Source organism: Lepidochelys kempii, chromosome 1 (genome assembly GCF_965140285.1).
Source record: "Lepidochelys kempii isolate rLepKem1 chromosome 1, rLepKem1.hap1, whole genome shotgun sequence".
Classification (NCBI taxonomy): domain Eukaryota; kingdom Metazoa; phylum Chordata; order Testudines; family Cheloniidae; genus Lepidochelys; species Lepidochelys kempii.
The window spans coordinates 250,177,333-250,193,626 of record NC_136380.1 but is presented as its reverse complement, the minus strand read 5'-3'; the positions used below and the strand labels follow the sequence as shown (position 1 = coordinate 250,193,626).

The 16,294-nt window shown below is 45.6% G+C and overlaps 1 protein-coding gene across 6 annotated transcripts in view; it reads left to right on the top strand.

Moving 5' to 3' along the window:
- The window catches only part of ATP6V0A4 (ATPase H+ transporting V0 subunit a4), a 59,084-nt gene that overhangs the window by 24,298 nt on the left and 18,492 nt on the right, over positions 1 to 16,294 (top strand). For 5 of the 6 annotated variants that reach the window (XM_073322826.1, XM_073322800.1, XM_073322834.2 and 2 more), the window contains 8 exons: positions 1,090 to 1,240; positions 1,536 to 1,675; positions 2,265 to 2,422; positions 3,904 to 3,997; positions 6,701 to 6,819; positions 10,119 to 10,335; positions 12,459 to 12,566; positions 14,662 to 14,793. In XM_073322826.1, the coding sequence (XP_073178927.1) occupies positions 1,090 to 1,240; positions 1,536 to 1,675; positions 2,265 to 2,422; positions 3,904 to 3,997; positions 6,701 to 6,819; positions 10,119 to 10,335; positions 12,459 to 12,566; positions 14,662 to 14,793 (1,119 nt within the window). The remainder of the gene's footprint in view (positions 1 to 1,089; positions 1,241 to 1,535; positions 1,676 to 2,264; positions 2,423 to 3,903; positions 3,998 to 6,700; positions 6,820 to 10,118; positions 10,336 to 12,458; positions 12,567 to 14,661; positions 14,794 to 16,294) is intronic. The other variant, XM_073322839.1, reaches the window with a different exon arrangement.

The window sequence follows — 16,294 nt, the reverse complement described above, 5'->3', positions numbered from 1 at the left end:
TTCAGGGAAGTGAGTACAGTATAGGAATGCGCTGTTTTGCCCAACGCCACTGTCAAGGTTCCTTCCCCACTCTGAACTCTAGGGTACAGATGTGGGGACCTGCATGAAAACCTCCTAAGCTTACTTTTATCAGCTTAGGTTAAAACTTCCCCAAGGTACAAACTATTTTACCTTTTGTCCTTGGACTTTTGCTGCCACCACCAAACGTCTAACCAGGTTTATTTTATTAGGAAAGAGCCCATTTGGAAACGTATTTCCCCCCAAAATCCTCACCAAAACCTTGCACCCCCCCTTTCCTGGGGAAGGTTTGATAAAAAATCCTCACCAATTTGCATAGGTGACCACAGACCCAAACCCTTGGATCTTAAGAACAATGAAAAAACATTCAGTTTCTTAAAAGAAGAATTTTAATAGAAGAAAAAGTAAAAAGAATCACCTCTGTAAAATCAGGATGGTAAATACCTTACAGGGTAATTAGATTCAAAACATAGAGAATCCCTCTAGGCAAAACCTTAAGTTACAAAAAGACACAAAAACAGGAATATCCATTCCATTCAGCACAGCTTATTTTCTCAAGCCATTTAAAGAAATCATAATTTAACGCGTACCTAGCTAGATTACTTACTAAGTTCTAAGACTCCATTCCTATTCTGTCCCCAGCAAATGCATCTCACAGACAGACCCAGACCCTTTGTCCCCCCCCCCCCCCCCCGTCCAGCTTTGAAAGTATCTTGTCTCCTCATTGGTCATTTTGGTCAGGTGCCAGCGAGGTTATCCTAGCTTCTTAACCCTTTACTGGTGAAAGGGTTTTTCCTTTGACCAGGAGGGATTTTAAAGGTGTTTACCCTTCCCTTTATATTTATGACAGCCACTGTGCCCTGAGTCTACTGGGGCTAGTCTGTCTATCCCGTCTCCTGAGGGGACCAGCTTCCAAGGTTGGGAGACAGTGGGCTAAAGGGGTGTATAATGCAGACCTGTTGGGCAGGGTTCACTAGCCAAATAATACTCCATGGGTAAGGTTTCTTGGCAAAACCGCGTGATGTGACTAGTAAAAATGGGCTAACGTCCATCCTTGTCACCTGTTTGCAGGAACGTAGCGGCTCTACCATCTCCCCCATCCTGACTGCAGTACAGTCTAAGATGGCCCCACCCACCTTCAACAGAACCAACAAGTTCACTGCAGGCTTTCAGAACATTGTGGATGCTTATGGTGTGGGGAGCTATAGGGAGATGAATCCAGGTAAAAAGACACGTGCTTTGCTGCAGCCTGAAGATGAGATCCTGCCAAGGGCGTGGGTCAAAGGGGAAGGCCTCCGGTCTCTGACCACACTTTGTGATCCAAAACCACGTATGTCACAGCTGAACCAAATTCTCTGCTGGTGCAAATTAGTTCAGCTCCATTGACTACAGTGAAACTGCACCCCTTTACACGTGGCATAGAGTCTGGCCTTCTGACCCTAGTGGTTGATTTAAAAAGCTGATTCTTGTTGAGGCCCTTCAGTGAAACTGAGCTCCTGTCTGTCTCTTTCCATCAGCTCCATACACTATCATTACCTTCCCCTTCTTGTTCGCGGTGATGTTTGGAGATTGTGGCCACGGGGCTGTTATGCTGGGCTTTGCCCTCTGGATGGTCACTAACGAGAAGACACTTTTGGCCCAGAAAAGCAATAACGAGGTGAGTTTCCTAGGGCTGAATGCATCCTGTCAGCCTTGCAATGGGTTCCAAAATCCTTACTCAATACTGAAGGCATCTAAACCCCAAAATGTTAAATGAATTTTCTTCTGTAAAACTCAGAGAACCTAAGAGGCCTTGCTGTTTGGCAAGTAGTTCCTCTGCCTAATAATAACACAAAGGGCCAGATCGCCCCAAACACGCTCTAACTTTGCACCTGCAGTTTCATGCACCCGCGTATATGTCTGTACAAAACTGCAGCTGGCATTTGTATGTACAAATTGGGGCTCAGTTTTCAGAAGTCGGATACTAAAGTCAGGCTCTTAAATCCACCTTTAGGGGTCTAAGTAATTGGCCTGATTTTCAAAAATGTTGAGCAACCAGCAGCTCCCATTAAAATGGCTGGGTGTTCAGCAAGTCTGAAATTAGGCCATTTCTGTAGGAACATCTTATCCAAGCATGAACATCTGGAAATACGGGGAGTGAGTGAATGACTCTGTAAAAGAATTCCTCTCTCGAGGCATGCTGCACAGTGCGAGCATTGCTGTGTTGTGTGATGGTTGCTTGCTCTCCCTGAATTCTTCTCTTGCAGATTTGGAACACCTTCTTTGGTGGGCGCTACCTGATCCTGCTCATGGGCATATTCTCCATTTATACTGGCTTTATCTACAATGACTGCTTCTCCAAATCTTTCAACATCTTTGGTTCTTCCTGGCATACCCGCCCCATGTTTAGAAACAATACGTGGAAGTAAGTGGTAAATGATATAAAAACAAAAAGCAAGATGACATGTAATGGAACAATATTTTGTTCCCTGGGGATTAAAAGAAAGACCTGCTGAGGATGCATGTGGGGCTGGGCTGAATCCCTGGGGTGAATTCATGTGTGAATGGACCAAGCTGTGTGACTGAATTCACGTTTGGACAAATCTCATCTCAAAATCAAGGTGTATTTTAACAGATACTTAAAATAGCTGCTGACTTGGGGAGGGGCCATCATAAGCATAGTGGACTCCATCACCCGGCACATGGGAGTGTGACCTGGCTTTCCCGTTCCTCACCTCTCTCTCTCTCACTCCACTTGCCTCCCACTCACCTTTCCCAGCCCCCTTTTACTCCTGGAGCCTGCCCTGCCCACTTCTTCTCCTCCCCTGTCTGTACACAGCCCCATATCACTATAACAGGGTTAAAAAAAGAACTAGATAAATTCATGGAGGATAGGTCCATCCATGGCTATTAGCCAGGATGGGCAGGGATGGTGTCCCTAGCCTCTGTGTGCCAGAAGCTGGAATGGGTGACAAGGAATGGATCACTTGATTACCTGTTCTGTTCATTCCCTATGAGGCACCTGGCATTGGCCACTGACGGAAGACAGGATACTGGGCTAGGTGGACTTTTGGTCTGATGCAGTATAGCCGTTCTTATATTCACGATCCGGCTTCATGTCTGTATCCAAGAGATTCCAAGGCCCAATAAATTCCTGGACTGAGATTCTTTGATGTACCAAAACTCTCATGCTCCGGGAGCTTGGGAAGCTTCTGGCATAATTTAAATAGTGTTGGGGGCCTGTCTAAATTATGGCAGCCTCCCCTGGGCTGCCCTATGGGCCGCAGTACTGCCTGGAACCTCTGCAGAACTGTGTGCTAAGGCCCAGTCCCACCTCCAGTCCTGCCACCGACATGGTCCTTATGATGCTAGCAAGGGGGGTCTTGGAAGGCAGCTTTATGGCAGTTTTCCTCAGTTCCTGTTCTGGGGAACCCCCACTCCTGTCCAGCTTACAGGGCTTTTTGAGCCCTTTGCACTGCTCCCTCCAGCCCTTTTACCAGGTGTGAAGGGACTGGAATGAGGGTGAGGATCTAGCCCCTAGTATCCACACATTGGGGAGAAATGGATTTGTGGCATTCCTTCAGATTTTTCAATGACAATGTGAACAATCAAAATGCTAGAGAGCAATTGCCTAGACGTTCCGGAATTGTTCGGATGCTACCTTGATGTGTTTCCTCCCAGACTCATTGTAGCTGGAATAGGAGTGTCAGGCCTTGTATATCCAATATAGACACGTATGTGTGTACACACACACACACACACACATGTATAGCATATGCACATGCACAATGCCACTGTAGGCCTTGGGTATATGACATTTTTAATTTTGTAGTACTTAGCACTCTTGATAGAGAAAAACCTCAGGTTGAGGCAGTAAGAACCTGCCCCTTCTCTTTTCTTTTGTAGTCCACATGTTCTTGAAGAAAATCAACTATTGCAGTTGGATCCCGCGATCCCTGGAGTCTACTCAGGAAATCCATATCCATTTGGAATTGATCCGGTAATAAAGTTCAGTTGGTCCAAGATCTTTAGTTATATTCCTTCCTCACGTCTCCAGATCTAGTACATCAGCAGCTTGTGTATAGCCTTCAAATATGCAAGCAGTCCCTCCCAAAGCCACATTGGCCACTTCCTGCTCTTTGCAAGTCCATTACACCTTAGTTATGGAGTCTTTTAGGATGCTCATCTTCAGCCGTCAAGATTTTAGTACAATATTCCTTCCCCTCATGCCATGACCAATAGATAGAGGCTGTGTGGTCTGCAGGCTTGTGCACAGATTTGGGACTTGGGAAATTCTGAGTCTAATCCTTGCTCTGCCTGTGAGTCAGTGGATTTAATTTACCCAACTGCATAAGGATAATGATAACGTGTACCTATGTATCTCATCATTTTGATTTGAGGATTAACTCCTTAATGTGTGTACAGTGATTTAAAGCACTGAATAAATGTAAGGATTATTAATGTCTCCAAATTTGAGTTATTGACATCTAATACCCCATCATTGCAATTTTGTGTGAACCCTTTTTCTTCATGCTGGGTATGAAATTCATTTAGCACCAAGTGGTCACTAGCACCAACCTCCCTACTTCCCTTTCATTCTCATCCAGCATGCCTCTGTTCGTAAAAGAGCTAGATGTGATTTCATTGTCAAAAAACAAGGCAAAGAAACTCATAGCAGCACAGTAACATGTTAATGTCCTGGGCCCAGACCTGGCAGTGTAGCTGAGAAGCATTCACTGCAATTCAAGAAGTGGCCTTAAAGTGGGTTTAAGCCAGCTGTATGTTCCCTCCCCCACTCCTGGGACCATCTGTGTCCACTTGCTGGTGTAAATTAGAACAGCCGTATGCTTTTATTTACTCTGGCTGCTAATTCTCCCAGTGGGCTATTCTGGCATCCAAGGATGTGGGGGGAGGAGGGCAAAAGTGGACAATGGGCATATTCCACCGGCTGTGCATAGAAGACATTACAGTGGCTCCATGTATGCCATCTGAGGATTCCCCGGCACTCTGGTAATCCACCGGTGATTGGGTCAGCTAGCTTTAGGGCAGGACATGGGCTTTGCTGCATAATTATTATTAGTTAATTGGATTTTATTGAAACAAAGCAATTATCCCAGCTGTGTCATTTAATTGGAATGTAGATATGCAGCATACAGCAACACGAAAGTGGACAAGAATAACTGTGATGAGCCCAGCAGGCCACTAGATGGCAGCTTTTCTTTCCAGTACTGCACAGGTTTAGCTGAAAGTTCTAACAGGAATCCTAACAAAGAAGCAGGCTGTAAGAAAATGGACAGTGCCGCACATTTCTTGGTGTGTTTGCAGGGTTGTTGTAGCCGCGTCGGTCCCAGGATACGAGAGAGACAAGGTGGGTGAGGTGATATGTTTTATTGGACCAACTTCTGTTGGTGAGCTTGGAAGTTTCTCTCACTTCAGCAACAGAAGTTGGTCCAATAGAAGATATCACCTCACCCGCCTTGTCTCTCTGCTTTTTTTAATATGACCATTTCTATGGGATTTAACCAGTTCACTCATTATAAAGGCCTGGCTTGTTTCTTTTGTGGAGAATACTTTTGTGCGGGTTTAGTAGGATGGTATGATGCATTTATACCTTGAAGAGAAATCATCACCCTAGACTGAGATCTGACTGTTTTGGGGTCTCCTTCAAAATGATAGTATATCCTACTCTAAAGCGTGTGTAGAAGCTAGTATGTTACTAGCTAAATAAATAAATAACTAGTATGTTACTTTCCCAGCAAACCTCCCTTCCCATCCAGCCTCCCTCCCCCCGAACCCCGCTCCCCGGCTCCTTTTTATACTGTATCTCACAAGTATTGCCTGAAGAGGAAAGTAGGTATCTACTCAACATCCTCCACAGTGGAAAACGAGGCAAATAAACTATTTGAATTACATGCAAGGTACTTTTCATCCTTAATTTCTCGCTCAGCTTCAGGTAGTCCAGTGAATCCTCTGATTCTCTTACAGGCTTTCCTGCCTTCAATGGTTTCCATAACCATAACGGTTCAGCTGCTCCTTTAAGTGGTGACCAGAGCTGTCTCTCAGTTTCATGCATGAGAATAGTCTTTCTTGAGTTGAAATGAGCACGTGTTCTACAGGTCACTGTTTCCTCCAGCGAACATGGAGACCTTTTTTATAGTGGATGAAGGCAGGAAGGATATTCGCATTGTTATCCACCTCTGCTGTCGAGAGAGACATCACAGTCCAGTGGTGCTGGAACAATTTTTATAATGAGGGTGCTGAGGGTGGAAACTATGTATTTGCGTTGTTATTACTACTTCAAGCCAGGGGGTGCGGTAGCACCCGTAGTTCCCGCATCTATGGCACAGTCTAGTGGCTAGTGCCTGACGCTGGAGAGATCGGGGTTGTATTAACAGCTCTTCCACCGGCCTGCCATGTGCATGATCTTAGGTCACTTCAGCACTCCGGGCCTCAGTTTCCTCATCTGTTTAAAAACAGGATAATAATTATCTTGGAAATCTTTGGGTGAAAAGCTTTATATAAATCCAGTGTATTATGAGTCAGACTTAGATTTCAGTCATTTGGGACCGTTCGAAGTAGAACTAGCAAAAGGAGTTTGATGGCATTTGAAATTAATGGTCTAATGATTTTTCACCTGTCATTATCAAAAGCATTCCCCCAAATCCTGCTGTTTTCATCCATTTCTCCCTTCGCTTTTCTGAAGATCTGGAACATCGCTGCAAACAAGCTGACGTTCTTAAACTCCTACAAAATGAAGATGTCTGTCATCATGGGGATTACGCAGATGGTCTTTGGGGTCACACTCAGTCTTTTCAACCACATGTAAGTGTAACGGTTTCGCGCATGCCTTTTAAAGGCTGCTCTGGGTTACTGGGCTAGAGGCGTGGACTCTAAGCCTGTTGCTGCTGCTCATGAATAGCTTCGCGGCTTTAACTCCTTCTCTGAAGCCTGGGCACCGCACCCTCGTCTGGTACAGTGGAAAATCCTGATAAGGATCAAGTGTTGGCCAGAATATTTTATCCTTATCAGCAAGTGATTCTTATGTACTTATGTTTTACGTATTTTCCACGGCCTTAGCTTCCACTGAAGGAGATATGCATTCCTGGCCTTCAGCCTTGCAGAAAATTCTCCCCAGCCCAACATTCCCTGTACCGTTCACTTTTCTACTACAGCTATCACTGAGTCAGGGGTCCCAGTAACCGCACACTTGTCTCTCAGCCTACTTGCAACATGTTTTAGTGCGGATTGGACCTAGCGATGTCCCTGTAAGTGAGTGAAAGCCTTGGACTATTGTTTGTATCAAAGCCTCTACTTAAGCCTGTAGGAAAACAGGTTGGAAGTAAGGTACATCTGCACTTGACAGCTGAGTCAGAGGACCCATTTACAACATGGTTACAGTTTGCAGTGCCAATTGGACCTTAGCTGGTGCTCATTTATCATGATGAGCCAGTATGGGCTTGGCTACACGTACGTTTTATAGCACTCTAACTTGCTGGCTCAGGGGTGTGAAAAATCACCCCGCCCTCCGAGCGCAGCAAGTCAGAGCGCTTTAAAGCACTAGTGTAAACAGGATCTGAGCTCTGGGAGCTAATCCCCTCGTGGAGGTGGGTTACCAGGAGCGCTGGGAGAGCTCTCTCCCAGCGTTCGTGCACGACCACACTTGCACTTCAAAATGCTGCCACGGGAGTGCTCCCGCGACAGCGCTCTGAAGTTTCCAGTGTAGCCATGCCCTATGAAAACCTAGCTAGGTGAGGAGATAGACCTGTGATGGGTCACAGTTCTACCGCTCATAAGATAGGGTAGTAGCCACAGGAGGGCTGTGCATAAGGTGACCATAGGTCCCGTTTTGGCTGGGACAGTCCTCTTTTTAAGCTCTGTCCTGGCTGTCCCGACATTTTTGACAAAAATGGGCATTTGTCCTGTTTGCTGTTCCCAGCTGATCAGGTGGCAAGAGCAAATGAACGAATGCCCAGTTTAGCAAAAAGCTCGGGTGCAGGTGCAGAGGAACGTTGGGGGGGGGCAGCGATGCGAGGTGCTGGGCAGCAGGGCTTATGGGGTCAGCCCCAGCAGGCACGGGGCTCGGGTGCTCAACCCCAGCCGCAGGAGGCATGGGGTAGGGAGTTCTGGTGGGGGGGTCAGCCTCAGCCCATAGTGATGTGGTGCTCGGGGGGGGTCAGCTGCAGTGCGGCATTGGGCTCAGGTGCTCAGCCCCAGCCGCAGGTGACATGGGGCTCAGGGGGGTGGGGGTCAGCCCCAGTCATGGGCAGCACGAGGCACGGAACTTGGGGGTTCAGCCCCAGCCCTGGGCGGCGCGGAGCTCGGGGAGTGAGCCCCAGCATTGGGTGGCATGGGGCACGGAGATCAGGGGAGGGGAGGTCAGCAATGGGTAGCAGGGGTGTGGTCAGTTCTGGCGAGACCTATGGGCAGGGGGAAGGGCGGCTCAGGCGAGCCCCATGGGCACGGGGGAGGGCAGCTTGAGCGAGCCCTATGCCATCCCGTTTTTACTTTAGGAAATATGATCACCCTAGCCATGCAGCAACCCTGCTGATCGTGCCGGTGCCCCACACCTGCACTTCACCCACATCGAGGCTGATTCTTCGGTTTACTGCAGGTGAAGCGAATTTTCCCTCTAATGCAGATGGGCAAGCCCTGTGTGTTGATGCACATCACTGCTCCAATTCATTGCTGAAACCGAACCATGTGCAATAGGTCACCAGTTTTCACAATCTCTTCTTGATTAGGGTTGTGGCTTTTCTGCTGAGTGATCTCTGTGTGTGTGTGTGTGTGTTCTTGATTTCACAAACTATTTTCAGAGATACAGAAGTGCAGTTAATTTTATATGTAGAATCTATAGCTTTTTTGGCTAAAATCTCTCTCTCTGGGCCTGATCCAGAGCCCACTATAGTTAATGGAAGTTTTTCCATTGACTTCAGTGGGCTTTGGATCAGGCCTTATATGTATAATACATCCACAAAACCCAGATTCTGTTCTGGGATCTCATGGAGGTTGTGTAGTGGATGAGGCTGTCTATAGGACCCTCGTTTGCTGAAAAGTCAGAAGGTACATAGTGAATGAAGCAGGAAACTGCAGGAAGAGGAAGGCTGGTCTCATAGTTAAGGCAGTTGAACGCTCCCCTGGAGAACTGGATTCTATCCCTGCCTCTGCCATAGAGTTCCTGTGTGATGCCAGGCAAGTCCCTTAAACCAAACTTTTCCCAGGTGGCCCCTAACTGTGTATTCCTCATTTTCGGAGCGCCCAACTTGAGACCCTGGGTCTGATCTACAGAAGTGCTTAGCCCTCACAGCTGTAACTGCAGTCAATGGGAGCTGTGCTCTGAACACAGTGTTATATAAAGCTAAGCACTGTGAAAAGTCAGGCCCTGTATGCCTCAAATTGAGCACCCAAAATTACTGGGCACTTTTGACTTTAATCTGTATGCCTCAGTTCCCCATCTGTAAAATGGGGCTAAAAACGTCTCGCCTCAGAGGGGTGCTGTGAAAATAAATTCACCAGTGCTTGTTTGGAACTAACGTAATATGATGAGAGCACCATAGAAAAGCCCATAAGGAAATTAATAATTCTGCGTTCAGTACAGGGTGTGGATGGTATGCAATAAATAAGGCCTGGGGTCACACAGGGAGGAGAAAACAAAACACTGAAAACTGCTCATTCAGCAAGCACTATCCCTCCTGTGCACTGACTGCAGCAGGGATCCTATAGAAAAGTAGTATGTGATCATGTACACACACATGCACACACACACGGGGGTATGAATTAGGGCTGCACGGGCAATCTTAATTCTAGCATTTCCTAATATTTGCTACTTTAACATTCTTTTAATGTACTTTTTTAATGTAATAATCTATAAAGATGCTCAGATACCATAGTGATAGGCAAAGTGTAAGACCTGAATAGAAAATGTGTAAAATAATATTTATATCTTAATAGTACCTTTAATCCCTAAATTTGCCCAAGTCACACGTTTCTCCCTTGTCCATCCATAGCTGTACAATGCTAGTTTCATTTTTCGGAGACTACATTATGTGCTCCACAGCCCTAACTCAGTGACCTTGTCCCGGGTGTGCCACACCAATCCCTTCGGTGGGGTTCTGTCTTTCCAGCTACTTCAAGAAAACCGTAAACATCGTCCTGCAGTTCATTCCAGAGATGATCTTTATCCTCTGCCTGTTTGGTTACCTGGTCTTCATGATTATTTTCAAATGGTGCCGCTTCGACGTCCATGTATCCCAGAAAGCACCGAGCATTCTCATCCACTTCATCAACATGTTTCTGTTTAATTACAACGATCCTACAAACGGTCCCTTATATCCACACCAGGTAATGACTCGAGTATATTTACACCTAGTTTTACCCCAAGTTTAGAGAGCCATTTCAGCCCAACTTCATTAACTGGTGTGTGTGGGCCCCAAGCTATGTTAGTTTGAAAATTAGACAAGCAGTGGTATAATAAGCAGTTTAGACTGGTCCTACCTTTCAAACAGTTCAAGTCTGTTGAGAAAATTTCTATGGGTCAAACATACAGCTATGGGTAGCATAAAATCCCTCCTTGTCCTGTAAGGGGTTAAGAAGCTCAAATAATCTGGTTGGCACCTGACCAAAAGGACCAATAAGGGAAGAAGATACTTTCAAATCTGTGCGGGGGAGGTTTTGTTCGTTCTCTCTCGGACAGAGAGGGACCAGGGCAGGAAAAAAAGATCTCCTAAAACCCTACCTGAAATAAGCATCTAAGATTACAAAAATTGTAAGTAATAGCAAGGAAATGCATTAGATTATCTGTTGTTTTAGCTTGTGAATTTTCCCTGTGCTAAGAGGGAGGTTTATTCCTGTTTTTGTAACTTTGAAGTTGAGCCTAGAGGGGAATCCTCTGTGTTTTAAATCTTTTTATTACCCTGTAAAATTACCTTCCATCCTGATTTTACAGCGGTGCTCCTTTTTTCTTTATTATAACGTTCTTCTTTTAAGAACCTGATTGAATTTAGTGTCCTAAAGAAAGGGTCTGGTCTGTACTTTTATTAAAGGCAATTGGTTGGTATATTATTCTCAAGCCTCCCCAGAAAGGGGGTGAAGGGGCTTGGGGGATATTTTGGGGAAATAGGAACTCCAAGTGGTCCTTTTCCTGAATCTTTGTCTAAATCACATGGTGGTGGCAGCAATCCCGTCCAAGGACAAGGAAAGGATTTGTGCCTTGGGGAAGTTTTAATCTAAGCTGGTAGTATAAGCTTAGGGGGTCTTTCATACGGGTCCCCACATCTGTATCCCAAAGTTCAGAGAGGGGAGGAAACCCTGACAGGGTCAAATTCTGCCCTCCATCACACCTCCATGTGTGGTGGGTTGTGTAGGGTGGAATTTGGTTCTAGTGAAAGCAGTATCTCCTCTTAATGTCTAACCCTGCTGTCTTTTTGTTCTGTGAGAGGCAAATCCTGTCTCCAGGCAGCGAAATCAACGTTGTTACTGGGGAGGCGCAGAGGGGCTCAAGTGCCAGGTGCCAGGCTGGGGAGCATTGTTTTACTGGAATTCAGGTTGCTCCGGTAGTGAGCAAATGGCTCTAATTGCTGACCCCAGTGATGACGCGCCCAAGACTGGGAGAGTGAGTGTGGAAGCAAAGCTGTGGTGCTCTATTGTCTCGTGGTGACTCCGTTTTTAGGGCTGCTCATAAATTTTTTGGCGAAACTATTTTTGACATAAAACCAGGTTTTTGACAAAGCAAAATTTTTTCCAGAAATGTCTGCTTTCCTCTAGAATTTCTGATTTTTCATCGGAAAAGCTGAAAACTCAACATTTTTGGCTGAAAACCGAAATGTATTTGTTTTCAGGCAATTTTTGATCAAAAATTATTTGGTTTGGAGGTTCTTTACTTTTAATGAAAAGTCAAAATCTTACACCAAAAGAAAACTGTTTTCCTACCAGCTCTGTCCATTTGGTCAGATAATACGTGAGAAGATGTTTTTTCTAACTGTCAGCCCTGCAAATTCATGCTGGCTTCACAAAGTCCAGCTGTGTTCTTTCTGGCTCATACATACTTAATCTCTAATAAGGAAGGTTCTGCAGGACAAATTCTGCCCTTGGTCGCATCTGTGCAACCCTACAGCATTCTGAGGTCAGATTTCTGTCCTGCGGTTTGGACTCAGTTGCCAAGACTGTTGTTGATGCCTAAGATGGAATAGACTCGCTGTCCAATAGCTGTCTGGGGTCTGCAGTGTTAACAGGAGTGCAAAGGAGTGCAAACTGCAGTGTTAACAGGAGTGCAAATATGCTTATTTTTGTCACCAAGCAAGCAGATGACACTCTGAAGGTACACAGGGAGCAGACTGGTTGAGTGAGAAGGGACCATTTTTACTGAATCACTTTTCTGACCATAATTGCACTTGCAAAGCTTTTTTAAAAAAAGCTTTTGTGATGTCCCTTTAACAGATTTTTTTTCCCCCCTTGGTCCCTTGTAGGAAGAAGTCCAGAGCTTTCTGGTCATATTTGCCCTGATAGCCGTTCCCTGGATGCTTCTGTTTAAACCTTTCATCCTCCGAGCCAATCACCGGAAAGCTCAGCGTATGGTAAGGGCACAAGTCCGTTGCTGCAATCAGAAGTTGCAGACAGCTCTGTTTTCAATACATTGGGCCAGAGCTGAAGATTAGAGGTGGGATTTTCCAAAGCACTAAGCATAGGACCTAACTCTGCTCCCGTTGAAGTTAACAGGAGTTATTTACCAGCAATGTTCCCTCTAATTTTTGACAGGCCGTGTGCACAAAAAAATTAATTCTGTGCAAACTGTTGTGTGCGTGGTGTTTTGCCGTGTGTGCGGGGTCTAGGATCTGTGTGCACACGCGCGCGCAGCTTAGAGGGAACAGTGTTTACCAGTGACTTTGATTGGAGCAGAGTTAGGCCAACACTGAGTGTTTTTTAAAAACTATATCCTAGGTCAGAAGCAGTTAGAAAAAAGTAATTGTGAGGCCAGTGGTCTAGTGATTACCTCAGTTCCCTGCTGTGCTCAGTTCACAATCACTGTTATGGCTGATTGCTTGCTCCATATAAACAGGGAGCAGGGCAGAAATGGTGCTCTCAGGGAACGTATACAGTACCTGGGGAAATGCCTGATTTAAAAGTGATTGACCACTTGTAAATAATGCTTTCCTCCTTAAATGATAGAACTCATATGAGCAAGTTTTAAAGCCCCTGGTCCTACTCTGTTGCACATAACAGTCAAAGCTGCTTGTGAATTCTGTTCTTTATCACATTTGTTTCTAATTTACTTTTCTTGGTAGTTAGATGTAGTGACTGGAGTATCTTTTGTATGGCACAGATGTTTTCATTTAAAAAGAGATCAGCTAGTTATGCTAAGTGACCTTTTCCAGTCCAGTAGCTCATAACCTATCATTTGTCCTGTAACTTCTTACTGTGTAACTCTTCTGGGATTTTCAGGCAAGTTTTACATTGTTGACTCCAGCTTCTGCTTTACGCCAATAACATTTGATATCTTTCCTCCTCTTTCCATCTTTCCCCCCTATTCCAGCCAATGATTTTCATATGTCAGCTGTCTGATTAGATCTTAGATTTGCTCAGTGGTTTGAGCATTGGCCTGCTAAACCCAGGGTTGTGAGTTCAATCCTTGAGGGGGCCATTTAGGGATCCAGGGCAAAAATTGGGGATTGGCCCTGCTTTGAGCAGGGGGTTGGACTAGATGACCTCCTGAGGTCCCTTCCAACCCTGATATTCTATTCTATGATTTGGCCAGATTCATACAGCTCTAACAAAAGGCGCTCTTTGTATGATATTCAAGACAACTCTAAGATAAGCAGGTATCACAGAGATTACTGGTGCAACGGAACAAACACATTATTATGAGACCTTTCCTACAAAACATGTTGGAAGCATTAAAGAATGCCAGGATCCGGCCTAACAAGCTGCTATATCAGTACTAAAACGAGACTTTTATTGTGCCCTATATTATGTTGGCTATAAGATTCTTCACATACTCGTTCATGGTCTTTGGAGGCATGGATCAAGTCATCCTGTGTGTATTATAATGCTGTGCACTTTGATGATGCTCCACAAATACTGATTATGGAGAGAGGGTGGATAGTCTTGAGATTTTGTCACCAGATATAGGTCAGGAGATCTGGATTCTGTTCCCAGATCTCTCTCTCAGACTTACTGTGTGACCTTGAGCAAATCACTCAGTCTGTGTGAGGCTGATTCTCTCCTCTGGCTTGTAACAGCATGACTCCATTGGCTACAACTATTCTCGATTTGCATTGGTGTGATTGCAAGGAGCAAATCAGGCTTTCAGTGCCACAGTGTCCTCATCTGCCCAATGCAGATGGTATCCCCCTGCCTCACAGAGGGGTTGCGAGGCTGAAGGTAGTGCATGTAAATTATGTTGCAATCCTTGGCTGGAGGATGTTCTAGAAATTAAAGAATTTATTTATTCCTAGTGATGGAGGCAGCAATACACTCTTTCTCTAGTCTAATAAATGTCTGACTGTCGCTGAAATCACCAATATGTCACACATAGTCTGTGCTACAACAATATAGGGGAATTATGTTCCACATACGTATAGGTATAGTTACATAGTGCATCTATTGACCTGTAGGACCACTGAGGCAATTTGAATAATACAAACCTCGCCTCTCTCTTTTCTTTTTTGAAAGCTCCAGACACCAGCCATTTCAGAAAACCCTGCTGGTGACATTGAAGTGGAGATCATTGACTCCAATCACGCCAAGAAAGCTGGTCAGGAAGACCATAGTGGTGGCCATGCGGGACATGACCATGATGAAGAGGTAGGGAAATCAGAACACGGGACAGGGGGAGGAGCAGTCCTTATGAATCCTACCTGCAAGTAGGTCAGACTGGAATGTGGATGATCTTCTGCAAGGCCAAACTGAGGTCTTGGAATTTGCCTGCGGCCTTTTCAGTAGTTTCAGGGAAAGCTCTTGAACCCATTCCTTGTAAGAGAAGAGCCCCCTGAACCTTAACCCAATCCTCTGACCAAATCTGAACCTAAACTTTGTTGAGATTCAGACAGGTATAACGCTCCATCCCCTTCCACTCCCCATCTATTATTGTTCATTTTCATGCCTCACTGGGTTTATAGCTGGCCAAATAAAGCCAGCGTGTAGCATATCATAATGTACTTCCTGTGGGAGAACCTGTTCTTTTTTATCTTCTCACCCAGTTCTGTGAACCCATGAGGTTCAGATTTTGAGGCTAAGCATCGGAGGTTTTGGGTGTGAACCTAACTATAGGAACTTCCAGACTGGATCAGACTTCAGGCCCATCCAGTCCCATACCCTGTCTCTGATATTAGCCAGTACCAGCTGCTTCAGAGGAAGGCGTAAGGACCTTGCAGAAGGCAGATGTAGAACAATCAGCTCCCCATAGAAGTCTCATCCTGCTCTCTAATTATTAGAGTTGTCTTAAGCCCTGAAGCCCAAGGTTTAACATCTCCCCCACCTTCTGAGGTTTTGCCTGTCACGAAGGTCCGGTTTACACTACAAACTTCTATCAGCATAACTATGTTGCACAGGGGTGCAAAAAATCCACACCCCTCAGTGATGTAGTTATACCAGCCTAACCCCTATGTAGACAGCACTGTGTCAGCAGGAAAGCTTCTCCCGCTGACATAGCTACCGCTCTTGGGAAGTTGGATTAACTACACCGATGGAGAGCTCTCTTCTGTCGGTTTAGAGCGTCTTCATTAAAGTGCTACAGCGGAGCAGCTGCATCGGTGCAATGTTTTAAATGTAGGCTTGCCCGAAGGAAAAGCAGTTGTCCTGCTGGAAAAAGCACAGGAGTGTTCGGCATTAAAAGAACCTGAAATCTGGAGAGGAAGGTGAGAGCAACTAAGATAGTGACAGAAGTTGAGCATAATTCTCACCTGAATGTACTGATCCAACACCCACTGAAGACAATAGAAAAACTCTTGTTGATTTCAGTAGTGTTGGATCAGCCCCTTTGTGCTCCACATTTATTTCAGGGTTGCACCCTTGCAGCCTGTAACGTGTGTGTGTGGCGGGGGAGGGGGCCATTAGGCCTCATTCATTTGAACTGGGGGAACCCAGGATGTGGGCCTCTGGCAGCAGACACTCTGCCTAGACTGGGGTTCACAGCAGTCCCAGATGCTTCAGGGGGAGGGGGTTCAGTCTCAGCTGGCAGTTCGGGAAGTGGGATTGGCTGGCTGAGGAGGGAGATGGCTCTTAAGAAATGCACTGATTTGGCGTATGTCCCCAGAAGCATCTGCCACCAGGTTTCCTGTGCAGTTCCAGCCATAAACTAAAGCTT